At 42.1% G+C, this 20,818-nt stretch overlaps 1 protein-coding gene across 1 annotated transcript in view; it reads right to left on the bottom strand.

The window, feature by feature from the left end:
• MYO1D (myosin ID) overlaps positions 1-20,818 on the bottom strand; it is a 263,721-nt gene that overhangs the window by 195,540 nt on the left and 47,363 nt on the right. Inside the window, exons 2-6 of the mRNA XM_025207321.1 lie at positions 8,548-8,754; positions 7,630-7,723; positions 5,630-5,795; positions 2,636-2,689; positions 1,525-1,620 (exon numbers count right to left, since the gene is read on the bottom strand). Coding sequence (XP_025063106.1) covers positions 1,525-1,620; positions 2,636-2,689; positions 5,630-5,795; positions 7,630-7,723; positions 8,548-8,754 — 617 coding nt within the window. The remainder of the gene's footprint in view (positions 1-1,524; positions 1,621-2,635; positions 2,690-5,629; positions 5,796-7,629; positions 7,724-8,547; positions 8,755-20,818) is intronic.

Raw genomic sequence — 20,818 nt, 5'->3', positions numbered from 1 at the left:
CCAGGATTGCTTGAGATTAAGAATAGGACAAAACTGTGCCAACGGACCTATAAAGACAGTATGTTTACACCAGTATTTAAAAAGAAAAAAAAAAGAGAACCAATGTTGTAAACACTTACATTGGGGTCATTTCAATAAATCCAGGTTAGAATTACTCCTGAAATAATCAGAGGTAAATTACACCCATTTACATTACAGTGGTGTAGAAGTAGCTTGTCTGCAGCTTATCCCAGTGTAGTCATTTGCTCAACACAAACAGGCTCCCCTGCTGCCTCAATGGTGAGGCACTGCAGTAGCTATTTTGTGCAGCTACCCTAGAAAGCTGCATGTATGCCTGCTCTCAATCCTGATATAAATTTATGCCAGTGTACAAAACCAAAGGTTACACTAGGGTAAAAGTGTCTGTCCAAGTCTTATGCTGGAAACTCATATGGACCACAGCCCCAGGTACCACCAGCTTTGTAACCCACCATCTTTTCAGAGAAAAGGCAATGTGATTCTGAATTTTTAGATTGATCCCTTACTGCCTGCTCACATGCCAGTCCCAAGCAGTCCACCCTCACCACTACACTGCCAACTCCTGTATGGAGGAGGCAGGGCCAAGGTTATAGTAACCCACCATGGCAGGTGGGCACCATAGTCCTGTATTTTCCTAGTCTTTTAATGACATGACTGGAATTCTCTTTTCTTTCTTCAAGGAAAGATACGCTATATGTACAAGTAAAGTCGGTCAAAGATCATATGAGCAAAGTTTTGATTTTAAAGAGTGTTTTGAGATATGCATTTGATATCTTAATTCCCATTTTTGGGTGAGGTTTTGGGTGGCATAGAGGAAAAGCCGTGCAGGTCTGACTTGGTGCTTTCCAAATTTGTCTGCCATGTTGCCCTCCACAAGGGGAGCAGGTAACCAGGAAGGCACTCAAAAAACCAAAAAAAGTTTCCTCATAAGCAGTACACACACACAAAAAAAAAAGGAATCAGCAGGATTGAGTTCTGCAATTATTCCAAAAATATTTAACTATGTGCAGGAAACTTGCTGTCCTCAAAAAAGGATAAGTTTTCCTTCCTCATCTGCTCAAGGACCTCTTCTAAGAATGTACTGGATGTCAGGAATGGACACCCTCTGAAAGTGATGGCTGTACTGCATTATGCCTGCTTTGTCTACTTCCCCTGTAGGCACTAGCTTAGAATATCTGGTAGATCTTTCAGAGGGTGGTAGTATTGGGGCATCTGCCCCAACACCTCTTACTGTATCAGCAGCCTTGGCAATGTCCATGCTGTTGAGTCTAATCCCTTCATCTGTGACTAGAGAAAGTGGAGGAAATGGCCTAAATTTTTCTGTCAGGTCCACAACTGTATGACGTTTAGTGCCAGAACCCTTATTAAAAATCCAAATAATAGGTTGCACCTTTTATTATCTTCTCACAAGCCTTAAACTGTTGATATGAGGAAGAGCATGAGTGCTTCTAGGTATATTTTCAGTTTTTACACAAGTTACTTGAAACTTGTTGACAACAGCCTCACCTTTAGCTGAGCTCCAGCACGGATATAGTTGTATGAAGAGAGATCTTTCTGAAGGTGTAACGAACGCAATATCTGATCAGAACCACCTTGGAGAAGCTGTACAAATAGCATAAAAAAAAGAAATCACGAATCAAAAAAACAAAACGTCCTCCAATAATTTTGTGGTTGGAGTACTAGCCCAAGTCATTTACTTATGACCAGTGTTTAATACATTCTGATCCTTCTTCCTCAGGCTGAATAAACATGATCATAACTTTCCATTTTGATTAATAACATGGAAACCACAGCTGTGGTACTTGATGCCAGACAACTACTGCCCAGTGGATTTACCAGTAAGACGCAATGGCTGGGCAAGCACTGTGACTGTGACACATGCTACCTGCACCATTACAGAGCCATGACAACAAGGGAAGGGCTTTCCAAGGAGATGTTTTCCACTCACTTGCTTTTGCAGGCAGAAAGACAAGTTTAAACCTCTTAATGTCCCCCTGTGCAGTTATGACATCAAACACATATTTTGGCAAGCTGCAGGAGCAGACAGGTCTCACAGCATGTAGCAAGGAATATACCTTTGGGGATGCAACTTGTTAGAAAGGGACCAACATACCATCACAGCATGCTGAACAGAGGTGGCATGCTGACAGTTCTCTTTATAAAGAGAGAAGGAAGAGGGCTACTCTCACAGGCCAATTCCTTTCCCAGCAGGGCAATGAAGGAAGATTTAAAATGTACTCCATGCCATGAAGTTACTTAACTCTGAATTTTAGGTGACTTACAAGAAAGAAGAGAATTAGACTTGCTGCAAATTAGTTAGTCAAAGCCCAAGCACAATACTATTGTAAATTCACCCATATGCCCTGTTAAGCTTATACAATGTTAACACAGAATTGAGTATGGGGAATATTTCACCTCTCTATAGTCCTTTCCTCAAAAAAAACTAGGCATCTTCAGTCAGCTGCAGAATCTGGAAGAACATCAGCTTAAATGTGATTACAAAAGGAATCCTTCATGGAGTGCTCACAAAAGGAAAGTGTTGATCACTTTGCCTGTAATTTCCCGTGGGCATAAGAATAAGTCAGCTGTTTTCTTGGTCTAAATAAGACAGCCTTACCTGGTAAAAAGAATGAAAGCTTCGTTCTCCTGGCTGCTGCACAATCACCCGTGACTGTGAGAAACCAATACAAGATACATATTTTTAGACACTGACAGTGGTGCTTCTTAAATGCCCTCCCTTAGAATGCCAATGCAATTATTCAATACCATTAATAAAATTCCTCCCACAAAAAGCTATTTATGAACATTATTAGCTGAGTATGACACAGGGCAGACCCTGATCCATGGGGAATCAAGGCCAACCAGAAACATTACACAGATGACAAAAAACAATGGGCTATTTTTCAAGCTCAACATCTTCAGCAGCAGCATCTATAGCAACAATGGTAACTGTTTTCATGCAGAAATCACAGAGTCATTTTTAGCATCCAATATAATTAACAGCTGGAAAACAGGAACAGTACCATGTGACTACCAGCAAATGCTGCATATTGTAAACTCTTCTGCTCACATACCAAAGACAGGCAAAGGAGTGGCACCTCTCCACCATTGTTCAAGTTGCACCTTGCTTCTAACCAACCCAAAACCAATGTTTAAAAACAAGGGAAAGAAATTTTCAAAGCAAGTTAAGTCCGAGTAAAATACAGCAGAAGGAAGATCATTAAGTTACACTGGAACTTCAAGGTCATAGTAATGATGCAACCACTGACCACTATAGTATTCTGCAAGTTCAATGAATGCTGAACCCAATGAATTCATAGCAACAAATGTTGTTTTGGGCAGTGTCATTTAACTTTCTTTAAAGCCTTCACTGGCAAACAGAGAATATTTTATGAGAATGAAGTCATAGGGAACAGACTGACATTCACACTGATGTGAACTGCCTTTACACAAGTGTAAGAGTAGAGCAGACAAATATGCAAGCCTACATCTGCATAAGTCACTCCACTCTGGGTAAAGCTGCTGCTCAGAAAATCAGGAATAACTATACCTGGGTGTAAGTCACACCAGTAACTTGTGGCTGTGTGTCCACAGCTCCAGTCAGTTTCATCCCAGAGTAGTTATGCTCAATGCAAATCCTATTTCCAGCTTGCCAACATCTAATGATAAGGCTGTTGTAGCACTTTCTATCATCAGCTTACCTCTGGGTAGCAGCCTAACATTAGTATACTAAATAATGGTAGTGTTGGAGTGATAGTGTAGCCATGAGGGTCCAGGAAATATGTAATAAAAGAGGCAAGAATTTTTGTGGGTGATACCTTTTATTGGACCAATTGTATGGTTAGGATAGATTCAGGTCTCAGAGCTGAAGAAGAATGTACCACATTCAAAAGCTTGTCCAAGTGTATCCCAACCATGCAGTTGATCTGATAAAAGATATCAGCCACAGAAAGCCTTGCCTCTCATATACTAAATGACATAAGCTGCACCCATGTATGTCATATGTTGTGTGTTTGCACTCTCATAAATGAAAGCTTACTGCAGTCATGTCTGCTATGATGTTTTTGTTAAGGAGAGTCAGACTACCAGTTTTTCTAAGGGAATCATCAGGATTGTGAAACAGAAAAAAATCCATTGAGATTTAGCAAGTTGCTTACTGTAAAAATAATTGTTTTTAAGCTCAGACATGTTTAGCTGACCTAAAATTTTTTTTTTAAAAATCAGAGACCTCTTTATGAAGCACTGAAAAGGCATTTCCTGTCTGCTAACCAAATAAATCCATATGTGACTTCCAAAATAACCCATTTTAAAATTAAAATAGAAATAGGAATAGGATGGCAGTCAAAAGCACTTGAAAAGTTTTTATCTATGGCTTCATGGCTTAAATCCGGGGTGCTAAACCTCTAGCCCATGGGCCAGATTCAGCTTGCAGCACCATGTCATCTGGCCCACGGGACTCCCCACAGGCCCAGAATTGGCAACAGGAGAGCTGTGCCTGCTCCTGTACTGCCAAATCTCCAGACCCATAGAGAGCCTTGGGTCCTACGTGCTGGATCCAGCTCCTAATCCCAGCACAGAGAGCCAGGAGGGAGCAGTGTTGGGCAGGCAGGACCCAGTCCTGGTGTAGGGGGCGAGCCTTCGAGACCCAATCCTGGCATGCAAGGGGCAGGAGAGAGCAGCATCAGGCTCCCAAGGCCCAATTCCGGCATTCAGGGCAAGGAGGGAGCAGAGCCAGGCCCCAGGGCTCAATTTGGCTCACAGATGGATCCACACCACTCATGTGGCCCACAAGGCCAAAAAGGTTGAGAATCACTGGCTTAAATCATAATGCTATACAGAAGTGTCAAGTGTAAACACTCAGTATATAAACATCAAAATGTTTATTCTGAAAACAGACTATAGAGAAAAGGACAAAAATATAATTATTAGATGGGGTCAGACCTATACATGAAAGCCATACGATATACAAAAATCCTTTTGAGAAACTGAGCTCACTGCTCTCTCTCATGTTTGAGAGAAGTCTGGGTTTCATGTGTGTATCGTCTCTTTTTTTAGCCACTACAGTCTAGAAGCCAAAAAGACATTGTTGTCATCTGTTTCCTGGAAAATGCAATATAAAATTGACAGATGACCATGCAAGATGATGGTATCACTTCAATGTAATACTTAAACAAAGACACTGCTATTTGTATGTATACAGTGAAATCTTCATGTTATTTTTTGACCAGTGAGATCCCAAAGCAAGGAATTTCTGTGGGAGGCAATTGTAGAGATCTTTAATTAATCTCAGATTTGATTTTAGGATCACACACACACACACACACACACACACACACCTCTCCCCCCCCGCAGAAATTCTGTGATGGAAAGAGTTCTGAAAACAATGGTTTTCAAGGTGTGTGTTGCACTAAGTTAGTATCTGTATTACAATATTTTTTCAGTTATACTTTTATTGACTCAGAGCAATTAAGGTCTAGATCTGAAACATCTTCATATAATACATAATAAATGACTTGACATACATTTGGGAGGAAAACAAATAAACATTTTGTGTTTTACAATGTGTAATAATAAATCCAAACCTTGCACTCCACATCTGAATGCAGCTTACCTTTTCTAGTAAGTAATTACTGATATGCCCACCTATAGGGTCTCCTTTGAAATCAAAGTTGATATCCATGTATTTTCCAAATCTGCTGGAGTTGTCATTACGGTTGGTTTTGGCATTGCCAAAGGCTTCCAACACACAGTTGGACTTCAACAACATGTTCTTCACTCTAGTTTATATATACGAGGGAAAACAGAACAGGACAAGTCTTCAAATTGGGGATTCCTAGATTGTACAGTTAATTTCTATTGACAAACCATTTATAGGGGAGGATTTCAACAACAGCAAGACTGTACAACTTACTCCCTGAAACTAGGTGTTAACTTACATATGGGCAAATATGCATAAAGTGCCGTACTATCCTGGAACACTTCAGCTCAATGGACTGTTAGCGGGCCATGGGGAACATTAGTCAGGGTCATGTTAGTGGGGCATGGTCGTCTTCCTCTGAACTCCTGAGCATGTATCTTAACAAGCAACTTCCTGTCTTTCTATTTGCAGGATACTGACAATGCTCTCATCCCCTGGCTTAACCTGTGGCAAATTTGGCTGTTTTAATGTTTTGAGCATTATGCCTGGTAGTTGCGTGTGAGGGTAGGGTTTGCTCCCCAAGTTTAAGACCAAGTTAAGCAAACACTTGTCTAGGGTGGTTCAGACCAATGATCCTGCCTTGAGCAGGGGGCTGGACTAGATGCCCTCCTGAGGTCCCTTCCAGCCCTACTTTCCCATATTTCTATGACTTCCTGCCTTCAGGCTCTAGAATAGGCAGGGGTGGCAAGATTTCCTGTACAATGTACAGCTACAATGTAGGGGTAGCTGCTTTCCCTGCTCCCAGCCTCTTTTGCTCTCACCAGTGAGAGAAAACTGTGCCACTGCAGCCTCTGGGGACTTTAAATCCCTGAATCAGATGAAACTCCCCACTCCCTTTCCCTTCTTGCTCATAGGCACATCTCTTCCCTTCCTCTTTCTGCCCCCTCCCCTGCCTGCCACTGCTACTTTCTTCCCTGCTTAGGGGCAGAGAAGCTCCACAGCCAGCTGGGCTGAGTGGGGTCTGAGTTCAGTTGGGGAGGGGAAAGCAGCAACAGGGTGGCTGGACAGTAGTTCCCCCCCCCACACACCCTGCCTGGCCCTATGACAGACAAAGAAGGGAAACTCCCTGTCCATCCCTGCTGCTGCTGCTGTGCTGGTCCTCAGATAAACTCAGTCCCAATGCATCAAGCAGGACTCTGGTGCTTCCCTGCCCCTGGGACAGGGGAGAAAGGCAGGTGGGGGTAGGGAGGAGGTGTGCCTTCAAGTAGGAAGGAAAAGGGAGAGAGGATTTTCACCTGCTTTAGGAACTTTTAAAAGTCTCTGGAGGCTCCCCTGGTGTAGTGGAATCTGAAACGGGGGTGCAGCTACACCAATGTACCCCCTCTGGATCCATCTGAGAATTAACTTCTGCAACCGATCAGTAAACTTGAACCTGAGCCCTTGAAGTACTAACTCATTCAGTCAGTCAATCTCTTTCCTGACAGGCATGTCACTTGCAAGCCTGCTCCAAGCTCAGTTTAGTTTGCATTAGTCTATAAAGCTAGAATCATTGTTATGAAAGCCTTTTCTGTGTCCAATGGGCACATTTAGACATTCAGAAGCACAAGAATGTGAAATGCTGAATTAAGACAAGATTATATTCCTTCCATGAAGCACTTCATTGCAATGTACATGGCCATTTGGTTTTATGAAGTTTAAGTTGTCCAATATCTAAACAAGACCTTGTAATCTGTTCCCAAATGTTGAAATTAAGGGCTGGACTTACTCCTGACCCTCGTACCCAATTGTCTGTTAACAATCTATTTCAGTTTCCAAGAGTCAACAACTTTGCCTGCAAAAAAAAGATGAAGTGCCACGACAACTGCATGCAATTATAAAAGAAATGCAGATGCCCTGGCAATAAACACACCAAAAAAAATACAATCATGGCAATAGAGCAATCTTCTTCCCATGTGTTTCTGTGGGGCTCTTACCTCTCCACCTCAGCCCTCTGACTGGGATTAGTGATGGCTGCTATGTACTGCATAATGTATTTACTAGCCTCTGTTTTTCCAGCTCCACTCTCACCTAAGGAAAGACAGCAAAGGGTACCATAAGCCAAGAAAAGAACAGAAGTCAAGGGAAATCACTAGTCACTGCAGTCATGTCCCATTTCTATGTTAATAGCTTAAAGCATTTTTGCCTTTGAACTGCTTTTTAATATAATTGTAGCCTTGCCTGGTTGTTAATTTAGAACTAGTGATGTATGATTTCACAGGTTTGTACAAGACCTAGGAAGCAGGGGATCAAAAAGAATATTGTTATAAGAAAAAAGTTGGCACACAGAGGCTTGCAAGTAGCCAGGCAGTGAAGTCTAATACAAGAGGCTAGTGTTCAGCTGCTATCTTGGTCTCTTGCTTCTGAGGCTACTAGAGCATAGGGACATCATGGAAATGAAGTACCAGGATCTGGATGGCAACAGTTCACAGCACAAGCTTCTCCTTTTGTTTTGATGGCCAAACTAATGGCTGGGGTTCTAATGCTACAGAAACAATAACCCTAGTCACCTAGGCTGGGGGAGACAGTCACAGCTCTCAAAGAGAAAAGGACAGGACTTAACAGAATCTCTTCTAAACCATTCATTAGAGAAGAGGCATAGCAAGGGGGAAAAAAATCACTTTCAGCTTACTGCTACACAGAAACACAGATTGAACTAGATGTTGATACAAGCTCTTGAAAACACATAAGGGAATTGTCTTTGAATTACACGTATGCAAACAGCATACAAATGAAGGGTTTAAAAATAGCAAAGTGTTGACATTAGCCAATTTGTTCTACCTCTCCTTTCCTGCTGGAGTATCACAAGAGGGTCAACCAATTCTCAAGTAACAGGAGTGACTTTTCCAGTTTACCTGATATTACAATGCAGGTGTCTTTTGATCGTCTCTTCATAGCCTTGTAAGCAGCATCTGCAATTGCAAACAGGTGAGGAGGCCTCTCATACAGTTCCCGTCCTTTGTACTGTTCAATCATGTCACGCCCATAAATGCTCAAGTTTTTGTAAGGGTTCACAGAAACCACCACTTCTCCAATGAATGTGTAGATCCGTCCTTTTTCAAACCTACCAAGGGAGAGACAGAAGGAGTTAACTGCTGATATAATACTTGAGCATTTGTATTCTGCAATCAAGCTGCCCATTTGGTCAAATAAATCCTCTGAACCAAACTATTTCCATTGCCTGACAATATTCAGAGAAGGTAATAAAATGGTGCTAATGAAACCTATATGGTACATGTCACTCCAGGTGTCCAAGCAACAAGACTGTGAATCGGGACTGGCAATCAGATCCTACAAAAAAACTGATTACTGTTGCACTTGGAAACATTTATAAGGATCTCTTTACTTGGTACTAAGGTAAAAGTGATTAAGTTTAGAATCAGACTTCACTTCATTCTACACATTTCCCAATCAGATTCACCACTCATTTCAGTTATTTCCATAACAACTTGTGGCCCCAAATAAACATCCCAGGTTTTCCATACCATCTGCAAAACAAAATTTTGCTTTCAAGAGTTAAATACAAGGAGCTCTAATACACTGTCCTGCCTGACCAGAGGAATGGATGTCTTGGAGCACTCTGGTAACAGCTGGAGGGACAGAAAATTCTAAGACAGAGGAGGGCAATTATTTTGGGCAGAGGGCCGCTTACTGAGTTTTGGCAAGACATCAAGGGCCACATGACAGGCAGCCAGGGGCAGATAAATATTCATTTTTAAATTTTTTTCAGAGGCCCTGCGGGCCACATAGAAAGGCCTGGTGGGCCGCATTTTGCCCACCCCTGTTCTAAGAGAAGACTAAGATGTAGAAAAAAAGAATTTTTCTGCCTTGATGATTTAAGTGGAAATCAAAAGGCTCTCTTCAGAACCAGAGACTTAGAGTAACATTAAACATGGTTTCCAAATTTCATAGAAACTTTGATAGTAAAAATTCTCCAAAATCACCCAAAAACTCTCAGCTAAAAGTAATTTTAGTTTTAGCCAATAATCATCACAATAGTATTAAGCCTTCCTAAAAGCAAATCAGAGGCAGCAGTCTTCATTGTGGAGAACTAAATAAATGTAGCCTCAAGTTAGTAGATTGGGTCTTTAAAATTAAAAGTTCTGCAAAAAACAAAGTTTTCCAATCTTAAAATTTTGCCAATAGTCTTCTCGAGCTGCAAGGCTCATGCAAAGTCTCAGGTTAGCTAAAAATAGTATAGCAGGGTCTGTTTCCTCTTTAGAAGGGGCAGGAACCATCATGGGACTCCAGAGCTCTATTTACAAACATCAACTATGATTGCACCTCCTGTTAGTAGCATGTTATTTGTTTTTAAGAATATACCACTAGATGGCACCACAATACACTTATAAACCACTGAAGCAAGGGTCTTCAGCATGGTTGTGGACTACAGTACAATTCCAGCACTTTCTTCTTAAAGTACACATTCATTGTATAAGGCTGGTCTTTTTCTGCTACCCATTTAAGAAATACTACATGGAATACAGTAGCAATTGCAGCAGCCTATGAGCTGGTGTCCTGATGGGTTCAACCCAAGTTGAGATGCACCTGCATAAAATGTGGCCCAACAGCTGAGTTTCCACTTCTACATGGTTCAGGTCACATCACTAACCCTAGCTCTCACAGGGGTGCTTCACTCACCTTACACCACAGGTCTTTTTTTTTTTTTTTTTTTTTTTAAATACCCAAAGAGAAGTTAAAAAAAAAAAATATATATATCTCAAAAGCTGGTCCTAATCTGTATTCTCTATAACATTACAAAGCATTAAATCCAAATTACTTTGTAGCTCATAGATGCATTTAAAAATGTTTCTCTCAGAGCAGTCTGAAGGCTACTCAAGACTACAGGTGATCTTGGGAAAATATATATAAAAGTTACCAGTAAAGCTGAAATATACTGGCTTCTGCAGAGTTGCGGTATATGCAACACCAAATTATACATGTGGAAACTCATTGGCAGGGGTGACATCAACCTGAAGACCCATTTCAAGCCTGGTGTAAAATAGGAGGTCAGCTCTTGAAATGTTGTTTACCTGTAGGAAGCCAATTAAGAAGTTGCACCTGCCCTAAATCTCAGACTCATTTCTGATGATTTGCCAACCCCTTCCTTGTACAGTATAGCAATTTTGGAGCAGATTCCCTGAGAACACATCCATTTGGTAATTATTGGGTGTTATCCAGCTTGTACAGAGACGCTCCCTTAAAAGAAGTTGCTTTGTTACTGCTTCAGGGGGCAGAAGGCACTCTGGGAACACCTCTGTTTATCTGAACCAAAGACAGGTATACTCTTTGATGCTATGAAGCTCAAACAAAAGAACACTAAGGGAAATAAAAGCCATTACAGAGAGAAGCAATCCATCAATAGACCAATTCAATTTTTGGAAATAACTCCTAGAAGCCCAGAAGCACAGTGGATAATGTACTCTCCTATTCAAGAATTCCTTCTGCCATCACTACACCAAGCACCTTACCAACACAGAAGGAACCACTGAATAAAAACAAAAGGGCTAGAACAGTGGTTTTCAGACGTCTTACAGTCACAGAACCCTTTCATATCACTTCTGCTATGGTACCCCTACCCCAGTCCTAAAGACTGATGCAGAGCCAGGAGACTGAGCCTGACAGTGACAGCGTACCACCTCCCAGCCCTCTCCATTACCCCAATCTCTTTGCAGAACCCCTGATGACCTATTGCAGAATCCAGTCTGAAAGACACGAGGATAGAAGATCTTTGGTGTAGCTAGCATACGCCTAAGGGTACAGCTGTGTAATATTCAAGAAAAAACCGTATGAGCACCAACCCCGTGCCCCTTTAAACTGGCAGTTAAATACCACTCCTTCCTATTTAAGTGTTGTGCCAAATACTTATCTCCAAAATTCACAATTTTGGCCTCTTTCTTGAATAATAGATATGTAACTTCCAGTAGTTGAATTTAAGCTTGCTTCCTCCCTGGACAATTTACTGTCTCTAGTCTAGCAAGTTGGATTTGGAACATGCCTTCTGACCAAAGACTGGCCAACTGCAGACCCAACTAAAGCTGTGCCATATAGTTATGTGCAAATTCAATGCTCCTGCTGTTTACTTCCCAGATGATCTTGAGGCTGGAAGTGCTCTCAAACCAGAGGTTTTTGTTTGTTCTTTTTAAAAACAGTAACTCTCCAGGCTTAAGGAGCAGTGCCAACTGATTCTGAAGAATCCCATGGCCAAAAAACATCTCTGCCATGATGCAGGATCTGAAAGTAAGGGAAACCCACGAAAAGGATCCTCCTTTTTAGTCTCCGATGCATAAATATTTCAACATTAGTAGTTCTGTAAGGGGTTTTGAATTTGTAAATGTATATTTCTGTATATCCCCATATCCCATTTTTAGATTACTACTCAGGTTAAAATCAAAATTTAAGTACTCTACAGTGCTGTTTTTAGATGTTCCTAAACTGAGCTTTCATTACACTCCCCTCCTTGTTGATAAAGCCTCTTTTCATCAGACATTGCAGTTCAGCACTGCAGCAGGCCAAGAACAGCAATAGCTGTTTTCCTAGTTGCATTGCTTTGGTGTGAGATTCTTCTAGGGCAAGGAAAAATAAGAACGCATGAAAGCATTAAAAACAAGCAATGACTGCAACTCTAACTGAGGTACAAACAACACAAAATACCTTATTTCACTGGAGTGCCAGATCATTGGACAAAAGGACCTGTTCACTGCCACTGCACAGCCCACAACAGAAAACATTCTCTGCCAAGTGGGTGCATGCCAATATGCACATTTTTCTCAATAATCCAGTATCATGTACAAAAAAAGTCACAAATTTGTGAAGACGAACCCCTGTCCATACATTAGTAGTAGCCCTTCTGCTCTGGACCTCCCACTCCCAAGGCCCACCGGGGCCCTAGACTGGACATGTTTCAGAAGAACTGTAAAACCTTATTTGGGCATGTACTTGGCAAACAAAGCTAGGTTGGGATACTGTTAAGCGTGTTTCTGTTTTGTATCCTCCTGTTTTATAAGCATTTTTCTCTTTATAAGTTATTCAGTTCTCTTTTAAGCCACCCTGAGCCTCTATTGGGAAGAGTGGCACATAAATATTAATCTATTTGTGATATTTCAATGGTCATTGTTATGCCTTTACATTTACTTATCTCATTGCAACTGCCTGCAATCTCCTGCAAGATGTAATATTTCAGTATAGAATTAACTTACATCACTTTGTATTCCCCATTTACTACTTTAGGCTAAGTACAGTCAAAAAGCCAAAGGCTGAATTGATTCAATCTTCACAGGTTAGTCTCCAAGCTACTCACACTGAACCAATAAGCAAATGAACAGACATTCACTTCTGACTCCAGAAATGCAGCCACATGTCTGCATCCTCTATGTAGGTTTGCAGGCTTATTTATATAACAGGAACTTTTTATTCCTTTTCTCCATGAGATTAACAAAACAAACAAACAGACAAACAAACCCACAGTGATGTACTTTATACACTGAAAAAGTTTCCTAAACACAAGATGTAGGCATAAACAGTAATTCTAATAGTTAGCTATAATACCACCCATACTACAGTTATTTTTTTAGTGAGGTCCTTACTGCTTGAAAAGAAAGAAGCTTGTAAAAACAAAGTTGCCATGCATTACATTCTAAGCCAAAGTAACAGCCCTCTGCCAAATAGTAATGAAGCCTTTGCATCCCCAAGAGATCATGGATCTAACTTCCATGGGAAAGGTACTATAGAAAACTGCTCAAGTTGTCCATCGAGTCACCACCAGAGGGCTCATGCTAAGCAGCTCTCAGCAACTGAAACCTAGGATTCCTCCCACCTGACAAATGCTATGGTCAAAAATAAAATACTGTTCTTACCAAGGAAATGATGCAACTTCAAAAATGCACTCAGTCCAAATAAAGAAAAAAAGTTAGCTGGCAAAAGTTGGAACCCATTTTCCAAAACATCTGCAGAATACAGACTGTTAAAGGCACCCTACCATACAACCCACTATGCCAGTTCAAACAATATTTTTAAAAGGGAATTCATCATAATTAATCCTTTGCAACACAACTGCCCAGCACTAGAAGTGATATGCAATCAATTGGGAGCAATGAGTGATAATATTACCCTACAGGGGTATTGTTGCTTTTAGATTCAGCTAACTTTATGAGATGGCCAACCTGAGAAATAATGTAAGAACAGGTTGCAGTTACATTTAGAGGCAGATAATGAGAAAAAAAGTGACTCAAGGAGTAAAACATACTTTTTTTCAAAATGCATTTCACCAGTCCCTTTTACCCATTGGTCCAATAACCGAGTAGAATTATTAAAGCATTCCAGAAGTTACTTGGCTATTGCTCCGAATTCTTTTAAAAAGTGAAACACACAAACATTCGTGTTTATTTTGTACAGGGGAAGAAGGTTGTCTTGTTTGACATTTTCACTATGCAGATTTGTTTTGGTTCAGTGTATACACAAATGCTGGGTTCAACATATACACAAACAAATTAAAAAGTTAAATTGCTAAACCAAAGTGCAGTAAAAGGTGTGCATCAGGAACTGGGAGAAAGTCTGTTCGCCAGGGCACCCCAAGGGAAGACAAGGTCGAATGGTCACGAACTACTGGAAGACCATTTTAGACTGGACACAAGGAAAAACTTCTTTACCATCCAAGTCTCCAGAGTCTGGAACAGATTTCTCCCAGATGTAGTGCAAGCACCTAATCTGGACACCTTTAAGAAATGTCTGGATGCTTATCTTACTGGGGTGATCTGACCACAGCTGACTTCCTGCCCCTTGGGCAGGAGGCTGGACCCAAAGATCTCGCGGGGTCTCTTCTAGCCCTAATGTCTATGAAATCAATAGTCTATTCAGTTTGGTCCTCTCCTCTTCCAGCGTGCCAGACGCTTAAAGAAAATACAGTAGGTCTCACTACTTGCAACTCCTCTTTAAACTGCCAACAAAGAGTTACTTCCAGCTTCCCTGCAAACTGATTTACAGCTAGGTTCTGTTTATAACAGTGTCACAATTAAGTCTGTTTGATTTACAACATGTTAGATTATTCTAAACATATCATAAGGTATAAAAGGTGGTTAAGATAGAACTTCACCTGTTGGACTAACACTTGCTTAACTTTTTATTAATGATTCATTATAACAACCATTTAAATATTAATCCTGACTACATTATTTCACTTTTAACTTGTGCATGACAGCAGAGCAAGTCCAGCAGTTGTGGTGTTAAACTTGGAGCTCAGGAGACACGTTCGCTTCCCCACTTGACTTCCTGCATGACCTGAGCTATATCCACAAAGAAACTAAAGTGTGATGCTGAGCATCAACAAAGCCTAACTTTCAGGTACTCAACCCCTAAAGTGGAATCCAAGCTCGGTGTCAAGAGCAAATGCTGAAGAGAAGGGTAGGTCTTAACCCCAACCCTTTCTGGGTCTGGCCACCCACATTTGCTCAGAGTTCACAACCCTGAATTCCCTCCTGGAGTAAGGCCCCAAAGCCAATTCTATAAATAACTGAGAAGGGCTCACTGCTTTCCTTAAAGCACAGCCAGTGAGGCCAAAGTGAAGGCGATGCTACTGTCATACAATAACTAGTGGTTCAACCTTTTGCATGTGATGTGACCTTTTACACCTGGCTTCAAGTCCACACACTGCCTGTAGGGCTTAAACCCAAACTCCAGGAGGTGCTCTAATCACTAGGTTACAGAGCACTCTGTTGAAGACATTTCATTTTGCACAGTGCAGATGAAGACTCCTTGGGGCCAGATGAAGCATGACTAACCTTGTGATTAGGGTATTCATCTGAGAGAAGAAAGACTGGGGTTCTGGTGCCTGCTCAAAAGTCTAGATTGTTATTATCTATAATAAAAGCAGTCCTTGGAGAATGGATCCCTATGCAGCTTCAACATTAGGCTGCTCTGCCCTGTCAAGACAGCACATCTTTAGGCACTCAAACATAACCTCCATAGAAACTCAAGTACCAATCAGATTGGGCAGCAGTTGACCTGAAATTTTAAGTATCTATATTTTGTGACATCAAGCATCTGGATCTACTTCAATCCTTCCGTGGTTCTGTGCCTCAGGTCCCAATTGTTCCTCAGATGACTGAAAGATTCGGACGTTACAATGGATGCTCAATAAGCATACACAGACACACAACCTAAAGAGACCATTACTTTGTTACTAAGATCAGAGGGGCTCTCTACTAAATATCACTGTTTGCTTTTAGAGAGTGGGATGAATAAAAATCCATCATAGGAACTGTCTGATCCCTGCATTTTTAGGGCAATGGGTTCTCACAGAACACACCATTTTTTTCCTTGCTGGAATGACTCAAGCAAAGCTAGAAAAAAAAAAGCTTGTGTGTGGAGTTTGAACACGTCAAATACCCCAAATTCTATGTTTGTTAGAGAATACTTGTCTACAAGTAACTATCAATCATTTCTTATTGACCACCACCATCTAGGCTAAAATCAAATTCATGCTTTTTTCAGGACTTGTCTTTGATTAGAAAGGTGCATTTCAAAGTCTAGACAATAGTTTATGCTCATGTTTTAAAATTCCAGTGGAGACAGGGTAAGTTGTATTTTAGCATAAACAGTTAAGAAGTGGTTTAGGATGTTTTCAGTTGGGAATCCTAATTTATTCAGTTCTTTTAGTAGTGAAGTATCACTTACCCACTAGAAACACTTGTATGATGTGTAACTTCATATCTAGGCACAAAGTAACATGTTTTCCTCAGACTTCAGGAAATTTATTTAACTGAGCTAATTAAATTGTCTTCACCTCTAAAGGCATTTCTCATGTGCAATTCCAATCCTCTTTTGTGATTCTGAGGCACCTCATCAAATAACTTCTTCAAGCTTGTTCCTCAAGCAGATAGAAGAACTAATTTCAGGTTTTAATAAGTTATGTATCACTTATTTTAAAGTGCATATTATCTAGACAATCAAGAGAGCTGATGTTCTCAGTAAAGCCAGATGAAGACAAAAAGTAGCCAATATTCTCGCCTTGCTACAGCCCAGAGGAAGGGGAAGGAAGGGACATCACCTTTCAGTCACTCCAGATGTCTTGCTGTTAAGAAAACAGCTCAAGTTTTGAAAATTCTTAATATGCCCCAAATGTCTTAATTACCACTATAAAAATTCTCATGCTAGTATTGGCTCTACTATTTCTGTATTAAAAAGTGTTGCCAGTTTAACAAAATAGGAAATGCCATTCACAGTGCATTCTGCACCACTCCTTTCCTGTACGGGAGGGAACAGAAAGGGCAGGACAAGGAATAAGTAAATTCATTCATGTACAATTTTTGCAATCAAGTTAAACAGGGTAAAGTCTCCTTTGAAGGCCATATGCCACTACAAAGGATCATGGAAACTAAGACTTGGATTCCCTGTGGGAAATACGCTGCAGTGCCACAACCTTGTCATCAATCCAGTCAAATTACAGCCAGAACTCATTTAACAAGACTGCTTCAGCTTTTATACACAGCCAGACCTTCTGACTTTTCTATATAGCTTTGCAAGCCACTTTGATCAGTTGAGACAGTTAACATATATCTTCTAGAAGGCAGGACAGCATGGCAACTTGTAGACTAATTTGTTCAGAGAGGCATGAACTTTCAGAGGCTACAGAAGTAGGCAACTAACACTGCTAACTACTCTATACGTCTTCAGTTTCTCTCCAGTTACAGGTCTGAGGACTGCTGAATAGAAACTCAAACTGTAAAGGTTACAAAGTAGCTATGATGGATCCTAGTCTTATTCCCTTTCAAGAACTAGCAAATTGGAAACTGGAATATTTACTAAGATTCCTCTTCTTAAAAATAGGTTACAAATTACTAACCTTGCACTGAAAAAATGCCAAACTACTAAACATAAGAGACACTGAATACTTTCATTTCTGTTTGCGTCAACAGGCAGCATGAACCGACTCTCCCCCACGCTGAGGGCAACACTACAAATCTTTCTGGTACACGTGTATCTGTAGGCACAAGTCGTACACATTATCAGGTACGAGAAAAAAGGATTTTCCTATAGGCAGCTGAGCAGGTACAGGGAGACCCCTGTTCCCAGTCCACATCCTAGGAGACCTGCTATTCACGCTAGGCTGGGGCAAAAAAAAGCTAAAAGATATTTCTGTCCAGGGCTGGGAGTCGCCTCCATATTTTCACTGTCCACAATCTGACTGGCTGTTAAAAATATATATCATGCTCCAAGCAGTCACCTATCAAAGTACAGAGATGACACTAGGTAGCAGCAAGAGAAAGAGCAAGTGCATAGTTTAGCACACATCAGAAAGTTGGGGGGGGGGGGCCCAAAGGGCATGGAAATTGTCACCTTTTAAAGGAGAAATATCCCAAACGCCATCAGTTAAAAAAAAGAAACAAACAAACAACAAACAAACATCAACAAAGATTACAAATACAGGTACAAGTGGAAAGTACACAAAGAGCTGACAAGCAAGGTCAAATAGCAAAGGTAATTAATCTGTATGGGGAAATAAAGAAAGTGGGAGCAAAGATTAAAAAGTAACCTAGGTTCTTCCACCCACACTCATTGTTTGGCTTTGAAATAGAACAGGTGCATAGGATGCCTCTCCTCCAAGTGTGAAGGTAGGGAACTGTTCTCTTCTACTCACTCCCTTTCTTCTCTAGGTTGTGTGGAGCAACTCCATGATAAGTTACAGGTATCTACATCTGTCCTGTACAGAGTTTAATTGGACCTCAATAGGAGGTATCCACACTTCATTACCAGGGGATAAGCCACTGGATTTGAATGTATTTTATCCCCGAATTTACTGGTAAAGACAAGTCAAGCCAGGCCAGGCCAGTGGCTTGGCAGAAATCCACATTATGCAGGAGGTATAGGTTTTGATTTCTAATCTTTGGATCGCTGAAGCCTAAAATCTTCAGATGGCAGCCACAGCCCATTGTACAAGGGCTGGCTCAACCTGCATTCCTCAACAGCAAGTCATTCTCCCAGCAAAACTGCAGTAGCAATAACATGCTGCCACTAACTCAGAAGTGTCAACTGAGAAGAACTGGAATGATCCTTGGATTATTGGACCATGACCCGCATTTCCGCAGAGAGGACTTGCTCGGGCGGGATGGGCTTTATCTCTCCCCAAAAGGTAAGCATGTTTTTTCTTCCAGGCTGGCTGATCTTGTACAGCGAGCATTAAACTAGGTTCGCCAGGAGATGGGGACGCAGAGGAACATGAGGACACTTTGCTGTCAAGCCAAGTGAGGAGCACAGGTAATACCCAGGTAAGTGATAGGGGCCAGGGCAGACTTGGGAACAAGGGGGCAGCATGGGCACCTACAGGAGGCCTCAAGTGCCTCTACATAAATGCTTGAAGCATGGGGAATAAGCAAGAGGAACTCGCCCTCCTGCTACCTAGCAAAAACCCAGACCTAGTGGGGCTCACAGAAACCTGGTGGGATTCTACCCATGACTGGGCAGTGGACATCCAGGGATACAGGCTGTACAGGAGGGACAGAGCAGAGAAAAGAGGCAGGGGGTAGCACCATATGTCAAAGAGCAATACACATTCTTAATGATCAGGATGGGGTTGGAGGAAGGGCAAAATGAGGCACTCTGGGTAAGAGTGCAAGGAGGGCATGGGGAAAAGGACTTGTTAGTGGGCATCTACTACAGACCGTCTCACCAGGGAGAAGAGCTGGACCTGGAATTCTCAGGTCAGCTCACGGAGGCTGTAAGGACAAAGGATGTGGTGGTCATGGGTGACCTAAACTACCCAGACATCTGCTGGGAGGAGCAGTGAGCCGGGTCCGACCACTCACATAGGTTCCTAGCCGGGATTCAGTACCTAACCCAGGAGGTGCATAGTCCCACCAGGAGAAATCCTTGCTGGACTTGGTCCTTGCCACAGGCAACAACCTGGTAAGGGGTCTGCAGGTATTCAACCACCTGGGCAACAGTGATCATCGCCTGCTGGAATTTACTATCCAGCACAGGATGGTGAAAGCAAGCAGCAAGGCAGAGGTCCTTGACTTCAGGAGGGCCAACTTCTGTAAGCTAAGAAGGTTGGTAGGAGAGGCATTGGGGTCTCAGAGCCTCAGTGAGATGGGGGTCCAAGAAAGGTGGCTGTTCCTCAAGGAGACAATCCTCTGAGCTCAAAGGGGGTCAGTCCCAATGCACACCAAGGTGGGCAGGAGTGCTAAGAAACCCCCAGGGCTCAGCAAAGGCATCCAGGGATGCCTCAGGTCAAAAAAAGGAAGCGTACAAACAGTGAAAGCAAGGGGCTCACCAAGGCGGATTACACATCCATTGCTCCGGGCTGCAGGGAGGCTGTTAGGAAGGCCAAGGCAGAGATGGAGCTAGGACTAGCGACCAGAATTAAGGATAGTAAAAAGTCCTTTCAAATACAAAGGGAGTAAGGCGGCGGCACCGGGTAACGTGGGGCCCCTACAGGATAGGACAGGCAATCCGGTGATTGCAGCAAATGAAAAAGCTGACCTCTTCCACAAATTCTTTGCCTCCATGTTCCTGAACAAAAACCGAGACATCTCCCCCACTAGAACTGCAGACGGACCCGGGGCGGCACAGCCGTGCCTAGGGTCAGGGACGATCTAGTTAGGGAACTTTTGGAGGGGTTGGACATATTTAAATCCATAGGTCCAGATGCTCTTCACCCAAGGGTGCTGAGGGAATTGGCAGGGGTCATAGCAGGGCCCCTGGCACGGATCTATGAGTGCTTGTGGGGCACTGGCCAGGTACTAGAGGATTGGAAAAAGAGCCAATGTGGTCCCCATTTACAAAAAGGGGACGAAGGAGGACCCAGAAAATTATAGAACAGTCAGTCTTACCTCGGTCCTTGGGAAAACCTTTGAGAAAATTATCAAGAAGCGCATCTGAAAGGGCCCAGCACGGGAGGTAATGCTCAGGGGCAATCAACATGGGTTCACTGAGGGTAGGTCCTGCCTGACTAACCTGGTTTCTTTTTATGATCAGGTCACAAAGCCCCTGGATGAGGGTGTCGGGGTGGATGTCGTCTTCCTGGACTTTAAGAAGGCCTTTGACACAATTTCCCACCACATTCTCTTAAAAAAAAAAAAAAAAAAAAAAAAAAAAATGGGGGAGGGGGGCATTGATGCTCACAGCCAACTG

The sequence above is a fragment of the Alligator sinensis genome, unplaced genomic scaffold (genome assembly GCF_000455745.1).
Source record: "Alligator sinensis unplaced genomic scaffold, ASM45574v1 scaffold919_1, whole genome shotgun sequence".
Lineage (NCBI taxonomy): Eukaryota > Metazoa > Chordata > Crocodylia > Alligatoridae > Alligator > Alligator sinensis.
The sequence above is the reverse complement of the archived record's forward strand: the minus strand, read 5'-3'. Positions and strand labels throughout refer to the sequence as shown.